At 44.9% G+C, this 25415-nt stretch overlaps 1 protein-coding gene across 3 annotated transcripts in view; it reads right to left on the bottom strand.

Moving 5' to 3' along the window:
• KSR2 (kinase suppressor of ras 2) overlaps positions 1-25415 on the bottom strand; it is a 304420-nt gene that overhangs the window by 214855 nt on the left and 64150 nt on the right. For all 3 annotated transcript variants that reach the window (XR_011362254.1, XM_069963967.1, XM_069963968.1), the window contains exon 3: positions 19313-19463. Coding sequence is in view for 2 of the 3 variants with exons in the window: in XM_069963967.1 (XP_069820068.1) it covers positions 19313-19463 (151 nt within the window). In the remaining variant the exon portion in view is untranslated. The remainder of the gene's footprint in view (positions 1-19312; positions 19464-25415) is intronic.

Here is a 25415-nt window from a genome sequence, read left to right as displayed (position 1 = left end):
TCAGGTTAGGAAAAAAATATATAGTTTTTTAAATCAATTGGTGACAAAAAAGTTATACAGATTTGTGCATTACTATTTAAAAATCTCCAGTCTTCAGGTACTTATCAGCTGCTGTATGTCCTGCAGGAAATGGTGTGTTCTCTCCAGTCTGACACAGTGCTCTCTGCTGCCACCTCTGTCCATGTCAGGAACTGTCCAGAGCAGGGGAGGTTTTCTATGGGGATTTGCTGTTGGTCTGGACAGTTCCTGACATGGACAGAGGTGGCAGCAGAGAGCACTGTGTCAGACTGGAAAGAATACAACACTTTCTGCAGGACATACAGCAGCTGATAAGTACTGGAAGACTGGAGATTTTTTAAATAGAAGTAAAATAAGCAAATATATATAATTTACTGATGCAAGTTTGTTTGAAAGGGGGGAAAAAAATCGGAGCACCCCTTTTAAACACAACAATGGCAGGCTGCATATTGCTCATGCCATTGTGGGCAGTCTGCATGGCCGAGATGTGCTACCATGGCCGATCCGATCTTGGTTCCCATAAAGGATTTCTCAGACAGCTATTAACTCCCTCACTATTAGCATTGTGCAAGTGTGTATATTTATACTGAATAAAAACAAGATATTTTGAGTATTTGGTAATTTCCCATATAATCGGCATGTCTATCTGTCCTGTCATTTCCACCATTTTTCTTCTTGGTGTTGAGGTTTCGGCTATTGTCTCACTATTGATGACCGTCGTTCCGGTGAGATTTATGAGCGATCATCATCGTCTAGAGAAGCTGGGAATGAGAGAAAGGATTTGCTGGTATTTTTTGGCTCCCCACACGACGTCCCATCTGCAGCCTGGACGCCGTCCACCGTAAACATAGAAGGTTGCGTCCGGTGTCATCCATCTCTCGTACTAATAATCCCTACGAGAATGGGAGGGATGGAAAGCCCCGCTACCCAGCTTCACATTTACAATTGCAAATTCTTTCTTTCTTTCCATTTGGCAGCTAAGTGAAGGAATCTACCTGAAGGACGCGGTGACGGGGCGAGCCGCACAATGCTTTATGTACACACCAAACAAGGAGGTAACGGCGCCATTTAATCTTGTCTGGTAAATGAGCAGCGTACGGCCAGATAAAGGATTCACCAGCGTCTTGCTCTTTGCAACCACATCATCCTTCTCTCTGAGCAGTTAGAATTCGCCGAGCCTTAGCTAAATAGTCCATTGACAAATCTGTAATGGCAGACCATATTTTTCTCTCCACTTGAAATGGCTAATTACTCATCACTCCCCAGTCACACGCCATTAGCTCCCGAGTCTCTGGCTGCACATCTGAGAGACCCCAGACCATTAATCCTGCATGAAGTTCAAAGACGCTCGGCTCGGTTACCGCCTCGTTGTGGATTCGTGGATGTTACATCTGCGGCCGCCAAATATTACCCTATAGCCACTTTTAGGTCTTACTTCACTCTAGATATTAATTCCATGTACTTCAACATATGATGATATAACAGTGCCCGGTAAGAGGGGGGTCTGCAGTAATAATGGTATACAGCAATATGCTGAAGATAAAGAGAAGTGCAAATATTAAAGGGGAACTATCAGCAGCTTAGAGGAATCTAACCTGCTGATATGGAGACGCTGAGGATGACAGTATGTCCCTTATAGCGTGTCCCTTACAGTGTGCGTCTTACCATCATCCTCAGCACTGTTCCCGTGAAGCTGATTGTGTGCTCCAAGGACCGGTGAGACTGTCAAGAGCGCTGCCCGCTCCCATAGCGCCAATCCGCCACGGCTGACCCGCCCCTTTCTATTGATAATAAATGGAGCAGGCCAGAACAGCGTTATGGGGGCGGGCAGGGCTACTAATGGTCTTACCAGACCACAGAGCAAAAGATGAACTGAGCCGAAGAGGAAGGTAAGAGTCACGCTATAAGAGACACACGCTATAAGAGACACACGCTATAAGAGACACACACTATAAGAGACACACACTATAAGAGACACACGCTATAAGAGACACACACTATAAGAGACACACACTATAAGAGACACACACTATAAGAGACACACCTTCCTCCCCAGCGTCTCCAGTGCAATAGGGACATGTAGGCTGGTTAGATAAGGGTATGTTCACATGACGTTTTTGGCCACACGTCGGGCTACAAGGCACAAATCAGTGATAAAAGGATGCTAACGTGCACCCCGAAGTGCGGTCGGCGGCCACATTGACTCAAATGAGCAGGACGGAGTCATTATGTGACAACGTTCTGCTCATTTGCGGGATGTACACGGCTTTTGCGCAGGACTCAATAGCGTAGTCGACTACGCTTTTGAGTCCTGCACAAAAGCCGTGTTGTCACATAATGACTCCGTCCTGCTCATTTAAGTCAATGTGGCCGTCGGCCGCACTTCGGGCTGCACGTCAGCATCCTTTTATCACTGATTTGTGCCGTGTAGCCCGACGTGCGGCCAAAAACGTCAAGTGAACATACCCTTAGTCTGACCTGCTGATAGTTCCCCTTTAAGTATATTCAAAATACCTTGCAACTGCACATAGAATAGGACGTCCCGGCTGTAGTTGTAAAATGCAAACACAGAAGGAAAGTGCAAGCGCAAGCTCACAAACACCAATATACAGAATGAATGTAATCCAGCAGAATCACTGAACCTGCAAAGCTTGGTATGGATAAGGTTACAAAATCATCTATAGATGTCCTAATATACAGAGCTGGACCCAGATCAGCCACAATCTGTTTCTCTTATGACTCTACTAGGCATTGCTCCCACCTAGCCAGAATCCTGCTCCACACTGATGAGGGGCAACACCCCGAAACAGCTGTATGTGGATGATTACTTAGCCTTGGTCTATCCCTTGTCATTACATTGACTTATAGGGCCACTTAATATGATGGTTTTGGTGGTTTCCTAACAGGAGCTGCCCCTTGGCTGGGTCCTTCCCAGAGGGATATCTGGCTAGTCCTGTGTTTTGAGACTCTTCAATGAGGCTCCACGGGCTCCTCTTTTGCAAACACAGGAATACGACATTTTAGAAACAACTCTGGGAAACTTCTCCTGAAATTAATTTGCTAAAAGTGACAAATTATTTTTAATTAGTAAAAACTCAATTTATAATGCAGAATTTTGTCTCTAAATTGGAGCCAGGTTTGCCCTGTCGTGTAACCGCTGGGGCTGCTCTATAGAGAATCCAAGATTTATCCTAATAGGCGGCTCTCGGATACAATGTTAACCTTTTTAATTCATCTCTATTTATTGAAGTGTTAATTACCTTGGCTTAATTTCCCCTGCTATTTCTTCCCTGGAACAGTTTAGAATGAAGCGGATGAAGGGAATGAAAAGGCAGCTTATCACTTCTAATATTGCCGGCCTATAATTAAGCTTTAGCTGAATGATTTAGATATATGGATGCGATCGGTCCGAGCCTCCGATTGAGATTAAAAATCACATGTTTAACAAATATTGCGGCCGCCCTCTCTGCGGCTAATTCAGGTGGAAATTCCATCTCCCCCTCCTATCATTAGACTGAAGATTTACCCCATTAGTGTTTAACCCTGAATACACAAGAAGAAAAGGAATGGTCGGTTATTCTGCAGAACAAGTAAAATGGAGAAGGGAATATAAAAGTATTGGAACATCTGATCAATGAAGCGAATACCTGTCAGAACAGATGGTGGATACAGCGAGGAGAAAGTCATGGACTAGCAGAAGTGATGGATATAATGCGGATAAACCGGAATAAAGCCATGAAGGAAGCCACATTATAATAACCAGTATGAGTCTATATTGTATATTCAATAGACACTGCCCAAGGGCTGAACCTGTATTATATGGCTGCCTTACCTGTGAACAGATATAGATGGAAACATTGCTAATGCCTTTTATAATGCACTATATAAGTTGTGTTGCACCATATAAATGTTCTGCTCTTTTGCAGGTTGGCTGGTGGTCACAGTACCCTGCAGTGCTGCCAGGGACAAAGTGCATTAGATGAGGAAAGGAATGACTGATCTGGAGGACAGCTAGGCTCATGGGCGTCTGGAATAGCCAAGGACTGGCGATGAGAAAAAGTTGGGTTAGGCAGATTCTCCGAACCGAACCTTAAAGTGTCTCTATTAGAGATGAGCGAACCTGGAGCATGCTCGAGTTAATCTGAACCCGAATGTTCGGTATTTGATTAGCGGGAGCTGCTGAAGTTGGATAAAGCTCTAAGGTTGTCTGGAAAACATGGATACAGCCAATGACTATATCCATGATTTCCACATAGCCTTAGGGCTTTATCCAAGGTCTGCAGCAGCCGCTAATCAAATGGCGAACAATCGCGTTCATGCTCGAGGTTCGCTCATCTCTAGTCACGATCGTTATAACTTTCAAAATCTAAATAAACACTAGATGTGGTATAAAGCAAGTTTGCAATTTACATTCATTATTATTATTTTTTATTTTTTTTTGGTGGTGTGGCTATTGTAACAAGGACATGGTATACAGATAATATGTATTTGTTTTATTATTCATGTGATTTTTATCCACTGTGAGTTATGTGAACAGCTTAATACAATGATATCAAACAATAAAATTAACATAAAGCAGCGAAGCAGGCACTTACACAGAAAAGTGGTAAACCACCGAGAACCTCCATATACTTTATGCAAAGCATATGCACATATGCAGTGCCAATCTTCTGCTACTATCGACTTTCACCAATAAAACATCCCCCTCCCAAACCCAACCCCAACCCGGAGCGGCAGATGTGAGAGAAGAAACAAACAAAAAAAATGTAAACACAGTCTTTCCAAATAAATTTCTTTTTGCTTTTATACCTCAGAAATTTGTACTGCTTAATCTGAGAGACAAGTTTTTCCTGTCTGGCCACGATTGTGGTTGTTGTGACAGCCACTCCCTCATAATAGCAACCTAGCACAAAATAAACTTTTAATTAATAGCACGTTACTCTTTGGAATATCCCAGGACCCACCCAAGACCCAAATTTCCGCCACCCTCGGAATATTCTGCTTAGATTAAACATCAAGAGTGTCAAAAACCACTTTCCAAAACCCCTGAATTTTACTACAAGCCCAAATTATATGAAAAAAGTCTGCATCACCACAACCACATCTGGGACAGTTCACAGATTCTCTTATCCCCATCTTACACAGTACTGAGGGTGAGTAGTAATTGCGGTGAAGAATTCTGAACTGAACCAATTTATGAGCTTCATTCATAGAAACATCATCCATATTAACACATATGTTTTGCCAAGCCTCTTCCCCCAGATTGCCAACTTCCTGTTCCCATTTTACCTTCTTACTATCTAGGGCACCATAATTTATTTCACTAACCAAAAATTTGAATATCAACGATTGACCTCTTCTAGCCTTACCCATGTCCTCTATCACTGAAAATATTCTGTGCTCACTTACTTCAAAATAGCTCACAGCTTTACACACGTGCTCTAGTTTTATAAAAAAAAAAAAAAAGTAGTGTTTATCTTTTAACCCATAGCTTTACATAACTTCATGAAAGGTTATAAGTTTACCATCCTGAAATAACTGCGACAACAACTTAATCCCTCTCACGTGCCAACATTTCCAGTTGTGAATCTTCATAAATTCCAACAAGTGGAAATTATTCCATAATGGTGAACAGTCCAAGCTACCTACTGTACCACACCTTTGCTTAGTGTATAACTATACTTTATCATATAAGTTACATAATGGGTTAATAGTTACCCCGCGCCCCCAATCACCAGCTTCAAGCAACTCAAATAAATCGTCATAGTTACTGATCCCAACATTGTGATAAAAAGAAGGAATTGTTTTCCATCCTCTTAACTTACTCAAATGTGAAGAAATAAAATATAATCTAAGGTCGGGCATAGAAAAGCCACCCTCCTTCTTAAAGGGGTACTCCAGTCCGGGGGTATCTTTTACCAATGGCCGGGGAGGGGGTGGTTATAAACTTACCTCCCCGGGTCCATCGCCGGGTCCCGGATTGTGGCGCCCTGTACCTCTGTCCCGCAGCCGCTTCCTGGTGTGACCTGCCGCATGAGAAGTGACGTCTCAAGGCAGCTTAGCCGTTAAGCGGCCGAAGCAGGACTTCGCTAAGGCCGCCGAATGGCTGAGTTGCCTCTCATGGGGCAGCTCACACCAGGAAGTGGCCGCGGGATGGGGGAACGGGGCACCGCGTACCGGGACCCGGCGCTAGAACCAGGGAGGAAAGTCACCTGCGCTGTTTATAAAGTTTGAGTTTCTCATACTTGGTTGCCTTTATTAGTTGGAAATAAATATTGGAAATGTTATTTTTCTGGCATCTTTCCATGTGAGGAGGAAAGTAACAGAATACTGATTCTCTCCCAACATCCCGGAGTCCAGAATCGGACACAGAATTTCAGCACAGGGTTAAATTTGTCGCTTGCTGCCGAACAAGTTTTGGAGGTGATATCCCGATGTCCTTATGGGCCTAATTAAGGTGATGTGATAGAAAGTTGTTAATCCAATTAGTGCATGCAACAGAAGAGGAAACACGGCCCGAAATGAGAAAATACTCCTTGCGTGGGCCAATTAAGTGATAGCCCCTAATAGAGAGCAGTTTTATGCAGAAAGTGGCCGTGGTGTATCTCCTGTCAATGGATCGTCTCTTTTCTCATTTCTCGTCTTAATCAACAGTGACGTGAAATGTTTCATTTCCCTCAAGTAATCAGTCTTTATCATTGTCATCATATCCTGCTCGTACGCCGCTCGCTGTCAGACGCACTTCTAACAATCCACAAGATTTTTGGGAGGAAAGTAGAAAAAAACAACTGTTGAAAAGCGAAAGTAATAAGTGAGGATTGTACGCCTCTTATTTTTTTCTTAATTACTAGTTAACAAAACGTAGATGTTAGAAGTTAAAGGGGTACTCCAGGAAAAAAAAATTCTTTCAAATCAACTGGTGTCAGAAAAAAATCACCAGTCTTCCGGTACTTATCAGCTGCTGTATGTCCTGCAGGAAGTGGTGTATTCTCTCTCTGTCAGGAACTGTCCAGAGCAGGAGAGGTTTTCTATGGGGATTTGCTGCTGCTCTGGACAGTTCCTGACATGGACAGAGGTGGCAGCAGAGAGCACTATGTCAGACTGGAGAGAATACACTACTTCCTGTAGGACATGCAACAGCTGATAAGTACTGGAAGGCTGGAAATTTTTTATAGAAGTAAATTACAAATCCTATATAACTTTCTGACACAAGTGGATTTAAGCTTGTATAATTTGTATTTAAAACCAATCACTATATATATATATATATATATATATATATATATTTTATAAATGAGGCCTTAAGAATGACTATATTACATACTGGTGAATCTCATAACCTTGGTGCCATCATAGTATCTATCCCTATGTGTAGGTGGAGGCCACTTTAAGAAGACGGCTCTCTAGAAAGCAGCAGAAACTGTTCTATAGAAAGATTCAGAGAGAAGGTGAGACACGGATCAGCTCTCTCCATATTTTCTTCCTGCTTGTCTTAACCGGCAATGACATGAAATATTTCATTTCCCGGCAGCAATTAGTCTTTATCATTGTCACCGGCGTCACCGACATCTACAGAATTTACTCAGATTTTCTTACTGAATGTCGGTGTTTCCTGTACAGAGTAACATGGCGTTCGTCTAGTCATATCACATAGACGTAACCATATATACTGTATTCCTACCTATATGGTAACATTGTCCTTGTATCCTGTATGACAATCCGGTTATATTATAGTCGCGTCCAATCGTCTGTTTAATCATCTATAGCGAAATTAATCCATCTGCCAGTCTATCTCTGTCCTTTGAGAATATCCAACGCTGATAAAATGGTCCCAGAACACACTAGGAGGTATTAGGCCCCGTTCACACCTCCATGGACGTTTATACAGTTAGGAAACAGCCATCAGGAAACCTTGCAGGATCCATCAGTGTTTCCTGGCTGGGAAAACAGAGAAGACAAAAAAAAGAACTCATACTTACCTGCTGCAGCAGTGCTCCCGGCCAACTTTTCCCACGTGGCAATGAGTGATGTCACTTATGCATCACAACGCGGGGGAGGTAGCAGCCTCTAGTGGCTGAAAGTATAATGCTGTCTCTGGCCACAAGAGGGATTGACAGGGTCAGGAACCAATGGCTTCCGGCCTGGTCAATCATAGTGCTGCTGTTACCTGTATTGAAGCGTGTACAATTAAAGGGCCAGCGCCAGCCCCCTAGCGACAGATGCCCGGGTGTTGGGCTAGTCTGACTGGCAATGTATCCAGGCAGATGCATTCTGACGGAATTCTGCATGCCCTCATAGGGCTGTATGGGGCATCTGTGCCGGAATTCAATGTCTTTTCTGGAGCTATTTTGTGCCATGGACACCTTTCAGGAAAAATTTTGAAGGGTATCCCTGCCCAATAGACGCGGATGGGTCCAGAGAATTACCCAGATTTCTTGGGTAATTTTCCTGGACATATGAAGGGGGCTTTACAGATCATCCTGAGCAACAATTAACATCCTAAGGCTATGTTCCCACTTCAGGAACATATCGGGCAAGGGCAGCCATCTCTTTATATAGACGGCGGCTAATAAAGTTCATCGAGATAGCCACCTTTACCCGATGTCTAATATAAAGCTTCTATTAGAAGGAAACCTAGGTATTTCCTACATGTATTTCTGCTAGATTCACTTCCACTTCACTAAATACCAACTTAAGAGAAAAAGCTGCCGGATTCACGTCCCTTCCAGAATTCCTCTTAGGTTCCTAAGGAAACAGGGTCACTTAACTCCTCTGACCTGTGACCTATGACTTGGAGCTCAGGTGTCCCCAGATGATTCCCGATGATACCAGGCCCGGACTATATGTTTTCATCATTCCTCTCATTAAGGACCTATCCTCTGGACACACCTCAGTCTGTGTGCGACGTCCGCAGTCATCCCCGCTCTGCCTTTATTGATGGCTGCCGATACCAAGGAACGTGTCGCTTTAATCTTCCTCGTCTCTGTAAGCAGGAGGTCTCATCTAGAACACGGTGTATACGGCAATGAAAGTGATACGAGTCGCTCTCCCTTGGCGTTCTAGAAGATTCCCGGCTTAATGTGCTGCTCATTAGGTAACGGAGCCGAATGGGTTTGACTAATTGGCCTCGGAGACTTGAGGAGTTGTTGTGGGAATAGGATACTGAGATTCTGTTTTTAATTATATCACCAATCGTATATATGTGACTGTGTGGATCCATTTAGGAAACTATCAGTGTAATTGCCTTCCATCTTGGGGATGTGGTAATAATTGCCTCCTATGACCCCGGCCTCCCTCTAAGTTGTCATTTATTATCATCTTACTCACTTTAATGCGAGGCTCCAGTAGCAGAGGACTTTGGATTATACGTAGAATTTTCTTTCTATAGTTTATACATAATATTCCGGCCTATACTAATGCAGAAGTCTCACCATATGATAAGAGGGAAATCTGGGATTTAAAGGGATTCTGTCAGCTGTAGCTCACGTTCTAAACTGATGATGCTGTTAGATGCTGGTAAGACAACACGTGGTACCTTTCATATATACAACTGTGCTTCCAGGACATAGAAGATTTATTTTATTTTCTGGTACAAGGACTTAGAGGCTTTTCCAAGCTCCTGATCTGATGCATCTGGAATCCCTTCTCTCTCCTCCTCCCTGTTTTATTGATACTTGGAAGCCAAGTCCCAGCAGGGTCAGGTATGGGAGGGGGAGAGAGGAGATGTTACAGCTTGCTGCACTTTAGCAGCTTGGAAACGCCTCTTGTACTATAGAATAAGAGCATTTTCTATGTTCTGGAAGCACAGACAGATATATGAAAGGTACCATGTGTCTGCTTCAGCCAGTAGCATCTAACGGTGACAGCAGTTGGGAACGTGATTTGCAGCTAACAGATTCCCTTTAAGGCTATGTTCAGACAATGTTTGTTTTTGGACGGCTATCTTTTTGAGACGAAAATACATCCATATTTTGATAATTGTGGCTGTACTTTTCAAAATACGGACGTATTTTAGCCTCAGAAAGACGGCTGCAAAACGACATTGCGTGAACACAGCATCAATAATGAAAACAAATCTGTGCCTAAAATTATGCTTAGACCTGTTTATATTACTAAAAAAAAAAGTAAAAAGCAAAAAAGCAGCAGGATCAGAACTGGGGGGAAGGAGACTGATTCACTAATGACAAGTATGGAACGAAATGTTAGTCTTGAGGGGGGATAATTCCATGTATTTTACCTAACCAGAGAACCCCTTTAAAAGTATACATTTCCACAGTCCCATATATAGTGTGTAAATACTGTACCATTATCCTATACGCCATCATAAACTGTCCAAACAATACAGCCCATAGAATGACAAAGTATTAGCACTACAGACTGCAGAACTACAACTGGACACTGCCTTTAAATGGGTTCTCCAGCGGTACAAAATACACAGCCACTTCCTTCCAGAGACAGCACCGCTCTTATCTCCAGGTCAGGTGCGGTTTGCAATTATGCTCCATTCACTTCAATGGAACTGAGTTACAGAACCTGCAGACTGGAGACGGTGGCTGTTTTTGTTGCCCTTTAACTTTTAACGGCCAAACAGAACATAAATAACAATAACTGCACAAACGGCGGTGCCCAGGCTCGGAATTTATATGTCTAGTAAAGGTGAATTTGCTTACAAATCACTAGAGGTCAGGGGCCGTATTCCCCTGTAACTATTATCTTGCCATGTTAATGAAGCAAAACACGAGCACATAGAAGAGCCTCGGCAATAGGAATGAATTATGTAAGACATAACCATATGAGAATTACATTATTACCGGAAAAGACATAGCTATAAAGTGGGGAGTGCCTAACCCCATCCTGGTGAGTGATATAATAGAAGGGCCCAGCAACCATTGCAGAGCAGAAAAAGTTACAGAATGAATTAAAGGGGAAGTCCGGCCCCAGCTAAAATCTAACAGCCAGCAGGGACAAACATAAAAACCACTCTGTGTCTGACATCCGCTGCGTGACCGGCATCGGGACCCCCGCCCGAAGGCATTTTCCCATGAGCTGTGATGAAGTCCTGACTCAAGGGCGAATGCCTGTCCTGACTGAAGGACTGACTGCTCAGCCAATCAGGGACTGCTGCGGCCAGTCCTTCAGATGGGTCATGACGTCAGCAGCACAGGAGTCCGGAGCCTGGTGGGGGTCCCAAAGCAATGATCCGGTGCTGAAGAGACCCCTGTACCCCTGCCATTTACAAAAAAAAACCTGAGGTCAGGCCTCTCCTTTAGTGGCCGAATTCAAAGTTGTTAAAGCTCCTGAACAAGTGGGCAAGAAGTGAGAGGATCCTCCAGCAAACAATCATTGGCTTATGCGCTATATCACGCTTAATGAGATGCAAAGTGCAGAAGGGGGAGGACACATCCCCCGAGCAGCAGCGGCACCATCCCCTCCCCCTCCCGGATGCTCACGCTACCACATGAATTAAATCCATAAATAAAACACTTTTCTATTTTATTTATTTTTTTTATTCAAATGAGAAACTTCAGATGAGAAGGACTCTGCCCAAACAGTGTACCTGAGAATTGTAAAAGAGGTTTAATCCTCTTACATATCCGGCCGTGCTAAGAGCTCTGGACCCGACGCAGAACATGATGCGGCAACATATATAAAGTAACATTGATGATAGATGTGACCGAATCCCATAAACACAGCTACATACAGGCAGGAGGACATGTACAGCTACATACAGGCAGGAGGACACGTACAGCTACATACAGGCAGGAGGACACGTACAGCTACATACAGGCAGGAGGACACGTACAGCTACATACAGGAGGACACGTACAGCTACATACAGGCAGGAGGACACGTACAGCTACATACAGGAGGACACGTACAGCTACATACAGGCAGGAGGACACGTACAGCTACATACAGGCAGGAGGACACGTACAGCTACATACAGGCAGGAGGACATGTACAGCTACATACAGGCAGGAGGACATGTACAGCTACATACAGGCAGGAGGACATGTACAGCTACATACAGGAGGACACGTACAGCTACATACAGGCAGGAGGACACGTACAGCTACATACAGGCAGGAGGACACGTACAGCTACACACATACAGGAGGACATGTACAGCTACATACACGCAGGAGGACATGTACAGCTACATACAGGCAGGAGGACACGTACAGCTACATACAGGAGGACACGTACAGCTACATACAGGCAGGAGGACACGTACAGCTACATACAGGCAGGACGACACGTACAGCTACATACAGGCAGGAGGACACGTACAGCTACATACAGGAGGACACGTACAGCTACATACATACAGGAGGACACGTACAGCTACATACAGGCAGGAGGACACGTACAGCTACATACATACAGGAGGACACGTACAGCTACATACATACAGGAGGACACGTACAGCTACATACATACAGGAGGACACGTACAGCTACATACAGGCAGGAGGACATGTACAGCTACATACAGGCAGGAGGACACGTACAGCTACATACATACAGGAGGACACGTACAGCTACATACAGGCAGGAGGACACGTACAGCTACATACATACAGGAGGACACGTACAGCTACATACAGGCAGGAGGACATGTACAGCTACATACAGGAGGACACGTACAGCTACATACAGGCAGGAGGACATGTACAGCTACATACATACAGGAGGACACGTACAGCTACATACATACAGGAGGACACGTACAGCTACATACATACAGGAGGACACGTACAGCTACATACATACAGGAGGACACGTACAGCTACATACATACAGGAGGACACGTACAGCTACATACAGGCAGGAGGACATGTACAGCTACATACAGGAGGACACGTACAGCTATATACAGGCAGGAGGACATGTACAGCTACATACATACAGGAGGACACATACAGCTACATACAGGAGGACACGTACAGCTACATACAGGCAGGAGGACATGTACAGCTACATACAGGCAGGAGGACACGTACAGCTACATACAGGCAGGAGGACACGTACAGCTACATACAGGCAGGAGGACACGTACAGCTACATACAGGAGGACACGTACAGCTACATACAGGCAGGAGGACACGTACAGCTACATACAGGACACGTACAGCTACATACAGGCAGGAGGACACGTACAGCTACATACATACAGGAGGACACGTACAGCTACATACATACAGGACACGTACAGCTACATACATACAGGAGCACACGTACAGCTACATACAGGCAGGAGGACACGTACAGCTACATACAGGCAGGAGGACATGTACAGCTACATACAGGCAGGAGGACACGTACAGCTACATACAGGACACGTACAGCTACATACAGGCTGGAGGACACGTACAGCTACATACATACAGGAGGACACGTACAGCTACATACAGGCAGGAGGACACGTACAGCTACATACATACAGGAGGACACGTACAGCTACATACAGGCAGGAGGACACGTACAGCTACATACATACAGGAGGACACGTACAGCTACATACAGGCAGGAGGACATGTACAGCTACATACAGGCAGGAGGACATGTACAGCTACATACAGGCAGGAGGACACATACAGCTACATACAGGAGGACACGTACAGCTACATACAGGACACGTACAGCTACATACAGGCAGGAGGACACGTACAGCTACATACATACAGGCAGGAGGACACGTACAGCTACATACAGGCAGGAGGACACGTACAGCTACATACAGGCTGGAGGACACGTACAGCTACATACATACAGGAGGACACGTACAGCTACATACAGGCAGGAGGACACGTACAGCTACATACATACAGGAGGACACGTACAGCTACATACAGGCAGGAGGACACGTACAGCTACATACATACAGGAGGACACGTACAGCTACATACAGGCAGGAGGACATGTACAGCTACATACAGGCAGGAGGACATGTACAGCTACATACAGGCAGGAGGACACATACAGCTACATACAGGAGGACACGTACAGCTACATACAGGACACGTACAGCTACATACAGGCAGGAGGACACGTACAGCTACATACAGGCAGGAGGACACGTACAGCTACATACATACAGGCAGGAGGACACGTACAGCTACATACAGGCAGGAGGACACGTACAGCTACATACAGGCAGGAGGACACGTATATTCTCTCTGTGGTTGGAAGGAGGAGGGGAAATAACCAGTTTATAGGAAACGGACGGCACACCGATACTTTGCCAATTACTTTCTCATGGGTTCTATCTGGCAACATCTGCAAATTACAATCTGTAGGTTACACTGAACACACACTGAAAACCAGAATTGCCAAACATCAGGCAGATCCGACTGGTCCCATCTCAATCGATTTCGGGTTTATCCAGATATCACTGAGATACATCCAGCCTGACCATCTGCGGCACTGAAAGAGTTATAAACCCTAGAAGGGGAGGGGACCAGCCCCCAGATGATTTATAGAGAAGCCTTTTGGATTCTCCCTTTCGAGAGTTGTTTCCCACAAGGGCTAAATTACAAAAAATGATTAGTCGTTTATTCATTGACCGTGTATATATACATTTCTGCAAGCACATTTTTTACAATATATTTTTTGATTAAACAACAGCCGTAGTTTAATCATGGTGGCCGATCGCAGTAACTACTATGGAATCACACTGTATACACTCCAGCCGGAAATTCATGCGGCCGCACAAAAAACTGACATGTCTATTTTGTGAAAAATAGACAATGCAGACAATGTAAAGTGCTGCTCCGAGCCATACTTTACATTGTCTGCTATAGCTAATTGGAGTGTGGGCACACCCTAATGCCCCCGCATCCCAATTAAAAAGAAGTGATGTTCATCTGGCCAGTACTTCAGTGTCAGCCGGGTTAAACACCTCAGACAGTGGCCATTCTGTGACACGGCCCTGTTACAGAACGGCCGCTGTTTTGCCATGTGGGAACATGGCCTTAATGGGTATGTAAAGAAGTATGCCGCTTAAAGGAGTATGCCGCTCAATCATAACTTTTCATATGTTCCTTCCCATGAGACTAACATTTCCTTCCATACTTCTTATGATCTGTTCAGTCTCCTTCCCCTAGTTCTCAACAGCTGCTTTCTGCTGAAAACACAAAAACCTGTGTGTGAGCTTTTCTTTCCGTCTCCCTTTGCTCCCTTCTGAGATGGCTGATGTAAACAAGTCCCTATCTGCAACTTTGTAATGCCATGAGGGATAATCACAGTCAGTTAAGCTACAACAACATCAGATTAACCCTTTCCAGCATTACAAAGAAGCTCCAAAGCTGCAGATAAAGCCTGCCAGGGACTTGTTTACATCAGCTGTCTTGGAGGGGGGTGGGGTGTCCGTGTATGTGTCTCACTGCTCCCAGTGGTATATAAGCTTTGTATGTATACACACTATGCCATAATTAAGACGTTTTAGAATTGAAATGCATTGGTTTTTCTTTTTTTAACATGCTTCAGTAAAAGTTTGAAGTTTTATCTTCTGTCGGAGCTGGACCATCGTTTATTCCTTTCATTGGACGCTGTCATCAGCCAATAGCTGCAGAGCTCAGCGGGGGATAACATCATCCGTGTCCGTTTCTGTTCGGCCCAGTAACGTGAAACAGCAATAGTTATTTCCTCTATTTTACTTTGCTTTGAATATCACTTTAATTTTTATTAGGATTTTTTAATTTATTGTTATTAAAGCTAAAAAAAATTCCATATTTTATTGCACAGAAGTGTGTGAAAATATTCTTGCGATGCTTACATGAACCCGAGACTTATTCAATCTGGTTTCCTATGATTACCCAGAGTCCTAGTGATGTAATAGATGCAGCAACTAAACAGCGCCCAAGGCCTCGGCAGATGCTTATTATTATCATATATAGTTACTAGAAGGGTATTCTTTTATTTTAGATCCGTCATGTGTATATAGCTTAAGGGAAAGAATTACATACAGTATATAGTGTGTAGGTCCATTCCTATAGTCTGTATAAGACGGGGCAGGTTACTGAACCTTGACATGTTACAGCTGGCATCACAGGATGGTAATAACCTTGGCATAATCTTTGGTAATTTTTCACTATGATAAAAAGTGTAAATCTCACTGTCCTATACAGAATATTCTTCATATGCCCCTCTTATTCATAGTCAGTAACTGGCAGGTGTCCACATTGTAATAAGATCAGGGATATAATAAGGATTGTTTAACTAAAGTCACAGCAATGGTGAAAGAAACAATAGATAAACTCTGGAGAATGTGACTACTCAGGAGTTAATGCTGAGGATGCATTGTGTACCAGCCGTGTGTCACTGGCGCCCTCTTCAGGATAGCTGCATGTATTACAGGTGGAAGCAGAAACTATATGCACAGTCCTGTGGGGACAGGATTAGGCAACGCTGCAGGAGCCGCCATCATGTGAACAGGAGGTCAATCAAAACATTTTAATCCTTCATTGCAAAATATCTAAGGTTTATTGATCTGTAATTAGGCCCGCTCTGTGCTCTGTAGGCGGGCCCAGCACCCCCAGTCTACCGATATCCCCTCCTCTTGGTGACATGCCTCCTACAGAATCAATTCTAGCCACACCCCCGAGGGGATATCTGAACCTCGGGGGGGGGCTGGACCCGCCTTCAAAGCACCAAGCCTAATGGCAGATTGAGGAACCAGCATAGATGCCGGGAACTGAGCAGTGGTTTGAAAAATGGACGACACCAATCAGGTGTGAAGATGTTAACAGATTGATGTTATGTTTTTAACCCCTTCAAGACCATCAAGCCCATTGATGCACATGTGTGCAGGTCAAATTAATGCAATTTTCCTCCCCGCCTTTTAAGGGCCATAGCGCTTTAATTTTTCCACCTACAGGGCTGGTTGGGGTGTCATTTTTTGAGCCATGATCTCTAGTTTCTATTAATATCATATTGTTTTGATCACTTTTTATAATTTTTTTCTGATATATAATTTTTTTAAAAATCAGCAATCCTGGTGTCAATTCTGCATGCTACGATATATAATATGTTTATTTATTTTACATATTTTTAGTTTTATAATTGGGCAAGGGGATATATTAAACTTTTATTGGGAGGGGGGTTTATAAGGTTTTTTTTATACTGTTTAAAACTTTTTTCATTACACTTATTTTTTTAACACTTGTTTACACTGTAAATCATGCAATCGTTGAATTGCATGTACTGATCTATGATATGCCATAGCATAGATCAGTGTTATCGGCGATCTATGCATAGAGCCTGCCTAAGAGGGGGATCACAACTGCCTGTCATTATCTTAAGCTCTCGGGACACTGATGTGTGTGGGGCCGCTCTCACTGCAGTGGTCCCGCACACATCAAACCCCTCTCACCTCAGAAACGTATATATACATTCCTACTGCACAGGGTATGTGCAGTAGGAATGTATATCTATGTATTGCTGACGTGAAGGGGTTAAACTTGGTGTTTGTATATGAATGTCCCTGGACTGACAGACCACCTGTGGGAATGCTTGTTTCTGTTGCTTTCCTCATTAGCGTGGCCACCTAACAATCTCATTTTTTTTCTCTCATTTCTGGTATTGCCACCAGGGAACAATGTACCAAAACTAAGGAAAAGTGATGGGACATGTAAGCATTAGAGCAGCTTTGTATTCTCCTTACCAGCACTACTGCCGCAGCTGCAGCCAGGTGTGTGCTCGCATCATAGAAGAGGCCAACCAGTAGGTGTTTTATAGGAAAATGTGCAAAGCATTGTGGGAGCTCCCTATTATATAAAACCCCATCAGGTGTAAGTAACTGTGTGGACTGTGGCTTTTTGTACTAGGTTACATGGTGGCAAAGCAACAAGCTGATGGCTTTCACATGATTTTTTTTTAAAGTCCTTTAGATTATGTCCCTGCAATCAAGATTTGTTGCTCCTTTTGAAAACCCCCATGCACAACAGCAGGTTATATAAAAAAAAAAATAGGTGAATTGGTACATTCACTTTGAAAAGTAAAGAGGAACACGTAGGAATTGCCTTATAATAACAGAAAAGCTGAAATGTTATGTGAAGGTAACTCTGACAAGTAAGGACAAAGGGTCATTGTATCCAGTATAACCTCGTCTTATCTACTGTTATCTCATCAGTATCCGCCCACTCTGACAACCGCTCTGAGGGTTAAAGGGTTCTCCGGCAAAAAAAAATTCTTTCAAATCAACTGGCTTTAGAAAGTTATATAGATTTGTAATTTACTTCTAATTAAATAAAAATCTGAAGTGTTTCAGTACTTATCAGCTGCTGTATGCTCTGCAGGAATAAGTGTATTCTCTCCAGTCTGACACAGTGCTCTCTGCTGCCACCTCTGTCCATGTCAGGAACTGTCCAGAGCAGGAGAGGTTTCTATGGGGATTTGTTAGTGCTCTGGACATTTCCTGACATGGACAGAGGTGGCAGCAGAGAGCACTGTGTCAGACTGGAGAGAATACACCACTTCCTGCAGGACATACAGCAGCTGGATGACTGGAGATTTTAAATAGATGTAAACTACAATCAATACAACTTTCTAATTTCGATTTGGTTGAAAGAAAAAGAATTTCGCCGATATATTAGACCCCAGACTAGTTCCCAAAAATGTATTGAGAGTCCAGACCAGCCAGTCAATTTAGAGTGAAGGCAAATACAAGAACCTGAACAGTCTGTGCAGCCGTCTCTGCAGCTCCGCTTTGCGGAATAAGATCCCAGATTAAATTCTCCCCCATCTACTGTCATGTTGATTTGCTGATGTTGTTTTTTGGTGAGTGCAGAGATTCTGAAGTAAAATAGTCGGTCAGTGGAAAAGACACATGAAAGGAACATGGCCGCCTCCTTACATCACTGGACGTTAATTCCACACACTAATAGCATTTAGCTTGAGATGGAATACAACATCTTACATGCCATTCCCATATCTCATCTACTAGTGCCACAATATTAACAATTCACAAATTATAACAAATAACAAAGAAACAAATCAGAGAATGAACATTTCTTTCTGGCATTCTAGCAGCAGTCGGATGCATCCCCTGCACTCAGCTGCTGAACTCCACACATATTACTATGGAGCAGGGGCGGCATTGTTTCCTTCTGTCGGACATTTCCTATATACTGTAGGATATAGTGGGATATTTTCCCACAAAGCTTCATTTCATCAGGACCCCCGGTTATTTTTCTGTATGTGATATCCTCCATACTCTGCATAGTCGCTCCGGTTCCACTTACTCAGATACTTTTGTGTAATGCATTCAGTGTTTGGATTCTACGTGTTCTCACCTGACTTGTGCACACTCCGTAGACAGGAGAGCGAGGCGTTTAACCGGTCACATTCTTCACTGCTGGCGCCAAACTTCCCCAATGTGTCACAGACTTGCTCATCACTCATTTCAAGGAGCTCCTCCAAAGTCAGCTGCCCGGGGTCTATTTCCTGCAATAAAAATGGAACCATTGTTTTATTGTATTAACACGGCTTCTACAGTGATAACATTCTCAAATTGGGATCTTTCAACATGCGCTAGTACACTGAACGATTATCGGTCTGAACAGTCAGTAATTAGCCAGGTAAGGCCGATAATCCTTTAGTGTAACAGAGCCTTAAAGGGGTTGCTCATTAAAAAAAAAATGTCTTTCAACTGGTGTCAAAAAGGGCCAGAGATTTGTAATTTACTTCTATTAAAAAATCTCCAGTCTTCCAGTACTTATCAGCTGCTGTATGTCCTGCAGGAAGTGGTGTATTCTCTCCAGTCTGACACAGTGCTCTCTGCTGCCACCTCTGTCCATGTCAGGAACTGTCCAGAGCAGCAGCAAATCCCCACAGAAAACCTCAACTGCTCTCCAAACTGGCTGCTGGAGACTGGGGGGCCTCACATGGAGCGGCTGCTGGAGACTGGGGGACCTCACATGGAGCGGCTGCTGCTGGAGACTGGGGGACCTCACATGGAGCGGCTGCTGCTGGAGACTGGGGGGCCTCAAAAGGAGCGGCTGCTGGAGACTGGGGGACCTCACATGGAGCGGCTGCTGGAGACTGGGGGGCCTCACATGGAGCTGCTGCTGGAGACTGGGGGGCCTCACATGGAGCGGCTGCTGGAGACTGGGAGACCTCACATGGAGCGGCTGCTGCTGGAGACTGGGGGGACCTCACATGGAGCGGCTGCTGCTGGAGACTGGGGGGACCTCACATGAAGTGGCTGCTGGAGACTGGGGGACCTCACATGGAGCGGCTGCTGGAGACTGGGGGACCTCACATGAAGCGGCTGCTGGAGACTGGGGGACCTCACATGGAGCCGCTGCTGGAGACTGGGAGGACCTCACATGGAGCGACTGCTGGAGACTGGGGGACCTCACATCGAGCGGCTGCTGGAGACTGGGGGACCTCACATGGAGCGGCTGCTAGACACTGGGGGACCTCACATGAAGCCGCTGCTGGAGACTGGGAGGACCTCACATGGAGTGGCTGCTGGAGACAGGGGGACCTCACATGGAGTGGCTGCGGGAGACTGGGGGACCTCACATGGAGCGGCTGCTAGAGACTGGGAGGACCTCACATGGAGCGGCTGCTGGAGACTGGGGGACCTCACATGAAGCGGCTGCTGGAGACTGGGAGGACCTCACATGAAGCGGCTGCTGGAGACTGGGAGGACCTCACATGGAACGGCTGCTGGAGACTGGGGGACCTCACATGAAGCGGCTGCTGGAGACTGGGAGGACCTCACATGGAACGGCTGCTGGAGACTGGGAGGACCTCACATGGAGCGGCTGCTGGAGACTGGGAGGACCTCACATGGAGTGGCTGCTGGAGACAGGGGGACCTCACATGGAGTGGCTGCGGGAGACTGGGGGACCTCACATGGAGTGGCTGCTGGAGACTGGGGGACCTCATATGGAGCGGCTGCTGGAGCCTGGGGGGCCTCACATGGAGCGGCTGCTGCTGGAGACTGGGGGACCTCACATGGAGCGGCTGCTGCTGGAGACTGGGGGACCTCACATGGAGCGGCTGCTGCTGGAGACTGGGGGGACCTCACATGGAGTGGCTGCTGGAGACTGGGGGACCTCACATGGAGCGGCTGCTGGAGACTGGGAGGACCTCACAAGGAGTGGCTGCTGGAGACTGGGGGACCTCACATGGAGCGGCTGCTGGAGACTGGGGGACCTCACATGAAGCGGCTGCTGCTGGAGACTGGGGGACCTCACATGGAGCGGCTGCTGCTGGAGACTGGGGGACCTCACATGGAGCGGCTGCTGCTGCTGGAGACTGGGGGGACCTCACATGGAGCGGTTGCTGGAGACTGGAGGACCTCACATAGAGCGGCTGCTGGAGACTGGGGACCTCACATGGAGCGGCTGCTGGAGACTGGAGGACCTCACATGGAGCCGCTGCTGGAGACTTGGAGACCTCACATGGAGCGGTTGCTGGAGACTGGGAGAACCTCACATAGAGCGGCTGCTGGAGACTGGGGACCTCACAGGGAGCGGCTGCTGGAGACTGGGGGACCTCACATGAAAACCTATGGGATCAGCAGAGTTGCCATGTAGTGGCTTATAACACTGTACCCTGACCTGAGGTCTACCCTCCAAGAAGAGTGGGGTGCCCTCCCTCAACAGACAATAAGGAGACTTAAACAGCATGAGACGTCATTGTCAGCTGTAGCTGATCCTCAGGGCACAGTCGTTATTGAGGCGTGTTGTTGGGGTATACCCATCACTGTCATTGGCTTTAGTTTCAATAAATTGGAAGAGGAAATCCCCATTGCTGCTTCTACTTCTAGGCCCCGTCATATGACATCACTGGAGCAGGAACTATTTACATTTCCCAAAAATTTATTTCACAGACAAGCCGAATATCCCTAACTTTCTGTGAATGGCGTATATACAAGTACAACTCTCTGAGGCTCCAATATCTCCCATGCGTTCATCTCATTTACAGAAAGAGTGTCGTAATTCCACTGACGTCTTTTCTTCTGCTGATTGACAACCTCTATAATCGTCCATTCTCATTCCTGATGAAAGAATCCGGAATACGACTCCCCCGCCCACTCTGCCGACTCAGCTTTATTCCATACAGTGTTTGCTTTGGTGATTTGCATTCTGGGAGGTTACGGCTACTTTCATACAATTCAAAAAATTTTTTAAAAGTGAGTAAATTGCTGTACACGGCGTTATTCATGCGCCCGGGGCGGTAAGAGAAAGTTCTGTAACTCTACGTCCCATCGGGCTCATCGCAGGATCGCATGCTAGTGAATAATTAACAAATCCATAATTAACGGCTCCAGAGGGACGTGTAAACACTGCGTCCGGCCGTGTGTTAAGTAGCAGGTTCCTGGCAATGAATCCTTTTCAATAACACAGTGTAGATAAATGATCCTGAGAGATTAGGCAAATGCTTAAGACAGAACACAACGCGCTCCTATGTGCCCAGGTCTTACTATATGTTTATTGATTGCAGAAAACATTATTATTATTGTTCTTGTTCTTCCAATTTTTACCTTTTATTTCCTTTTTCATTAAAGGGAATCTGTCACTAGGTTTATTCCACCTTAAATGAGGGCGACATAAACTAGTGACAGAAATGTATTACTTACATCATCCTGAGTTTTCTGCTTCTCATGAATATCCAGGACTACTGAGCTCATGCACATAATGGAAAGGACTGCTTATTGTCCATGTTACTCAGGAGGAGATCTCTGGATCAGCTGCACAGAACAATGTAAGTGATCCATCATTCTGTTCAGCTTCTCTGTCACTAGATTATGCCACCCTGAGATAGGACGTCATAATCCTACTGACAGTCTCTTTAACACTAAAGAGCTTGTATATGCTCCAGAATTCTGTTCTTTGTGCTTCAGTGCACTGTGAGTAACATGCATAACAAAAAGTTATTTATTCCATAGATCCAATATCGAAAGGCATGGAGTTTACCCCAAGGTCGCATATTACACTCAGTCCTGTGCAATGCCCGACATATATCACCATTCACAGCAGTTTCATCAGGGCTCTGGTATGCATGTACTAATGACATGGCTAGGTTGTATCTATTTTGTAGCTGTTTCTGTAGCATTTAGCCACTGGTTCACTGTAAGAGCCGGCACTGATAGAAGGCGCCATCTACCCATAGACCAGTGTTAGCTGCAATGGTCGGGTCACCAAGGAGCTGCATAATAAGAAGCCGATGAATTAATTGAAAGTTTTCAAACAGACGGTTCACACAAAAATGGCATCGTATAATAAAGAGCAGACCGTGACCGCCACATTCTCTACAAATCTTCATTTACCACAACATCGCAGCATTCGCCTCTAAATAGAAAACACGTCGGGATCTTACTTTCTGAAGCTGCCCACACACGAGCGTGACCTGCGCACACTCTCTGCCTACACACACTTCTTCTTATGACAAACTTCAGGATTAATAGAAACGGCTTGGACTCTCGGACATCTCCGTACCTGACGCCTACATACGTGGAGGCATTTGTCACAATACATGACAGCTTCTCCTTCTGCAGTTGCTTAACCCATCGCCGTCGGTGCATTTTCCTGCAGAGTTATATATAATCATCGTCGTGAAGCCTAATTATGTCAATAAGGAAATCTAATCGCATTACAAACCTCCTCTCCTGCATGCGGCGTCGCATCGTTCCCATCTAACCCGTGCAAAGAGTCCTCCATGCTAATTACTTGCTGGAAGCTTCCGCTTTATCACCATTCTCTATGGTACCAGAGCACTTAGCCTCATTCACACGTTCAGGAGTATTGCAGGATCATGTAGTCGTTCTGTAATCGTCCGCATAAAATGTAGGTGATCAGTATTTTTGTGGAGGTTATGGGCGTTTCTTTGGTATAAACTACGGACAATCCGATACTACTACTATGGGTGAATAGGACATGTCCTATTTTTTTGCGGCACGGATTGTGGATCCGTAAAACAGTGTGAATAACACAATAGAAATGAATAGGCCTTAAATTTGTTTGTAATAGCAGATCTGTTTACAGAATGTGTGAATAAGGCCTTAAGGCTGGGTTCACACTACGTATATTTCAGTCAGTATATTTCAGTCAGTATTGCAACCAAAACCAGGAGTGGATTAAAAACACAGACAGGATCTGTTCACACAATGTTGTAATTGAGTGGATGGCCGCCATATAACAGTAAATAACGGCCATTATTTCAATACAACAGCCGTTGTTTTACAATAACAGCAAATATTTGCCATTAAATGGCGGCCATCCACTCAATTTCAACATTGTGTGAACAGAGCCTTTCTTTGTTTTCAATCAACTCCTGATTTTGGTTGCAATATGAGGACCACAATACTGACTGAAATATACGTAGTGTGAACCCAGCTTAAAGGTATATATTAGAGAACTTCCCACAAGTTTAAAGGGAATCTGTCACTAGGTTTATGCCGCCTTAAATGAGGACAGCATAACCTAGTGACAGAAATACTGAACAGATCGGTGTATTACCACCATCATTCTGTTCAGCCGTTCTCCTAATATGCAGGAGAATAGGATTCTGGCCACACCCCTCCCCCACCCTCCATCTGCTGATTGACAGGTGACTACCTATACATAGTATGGATAGATAACTGCCAATCAGCAGCTGGTGGGTGGAGTTTTTGGGTTCTCATGAATATCCAGGACTGAGTTTCAGGATGGCCCCGCTGTATATGTACTATGTGACCCTAGCAGGGGGACAGGCTCTGGTGAGTAAGCACTGACCTTTTAGAATAAAAACTGCTATATAAGGTTCTTTATGACTAACTGGAACAGAATTGAAAATATGCGGCTTATCAATAATTGTTCCAGGAATACAGTAATACATGTTCAGGGCTGCTCAGCTGCTCCAGAAAGGCCCCTTCAAAGTCGATTAAGGTTTTAGATAAGAATATTTCATTTAAAGTGGTTTTCCAGAGAGGGATTTAAAAAAAAAAAAAAAAAAAAACAGGTCAGGTTGCCTTACATATAATAATAACGCATACTTACCTACCTGACCCCCACCACTGCCATTCATCCCAATGGTAACTAGGTCCCCGCTGATCACCACTTGCAACATTTAAAGGGGTTGTTCAACAAAAAAAAATCTATCAAATCGATAGGTGCCAGAGATTTGTAATTTACTTCTATTGAAAAATCTCCAGTCTTCCAGTACTTATCAGCTGCTGTATGTCCTGCAGGAAGTGGTTTATTCTCTCCAGCATGACACAGTGCTCTCTGCTGCCACCTCTGTCCATGTCAGGAACTGTCCAGAGCAGGAGAGGTTTTCTATGGGGATTTGCTGCTGCTCTGGACAGTTCCTGACATAGACAGAGGTGGCAGCAGAGAGCACTGTGTCAGACAGGAGAGAATAAACCACTTCCTGCAGGACATCCAGCAGCTGATAAGTACT

This window comes from Dendropsophus ebraccatus, chromosome 3 (genome assembly GCF_027789765.1).
Source record: "Dendropsophus ebraccatus isolate aDenEbr1 chromosome 3, aDenEbr1.pat, whole genome shotgun sequence".
Taxonomy (NCBI): Eukaryota; Metazoa; Chordata; class Amphibia; order Anura; family Hylidae; genus Dendropsophus; species Dendropsophus ebraccatus.
This window is presented reverse-complemented; position numbering and strand designations above follow the sequence as displayed.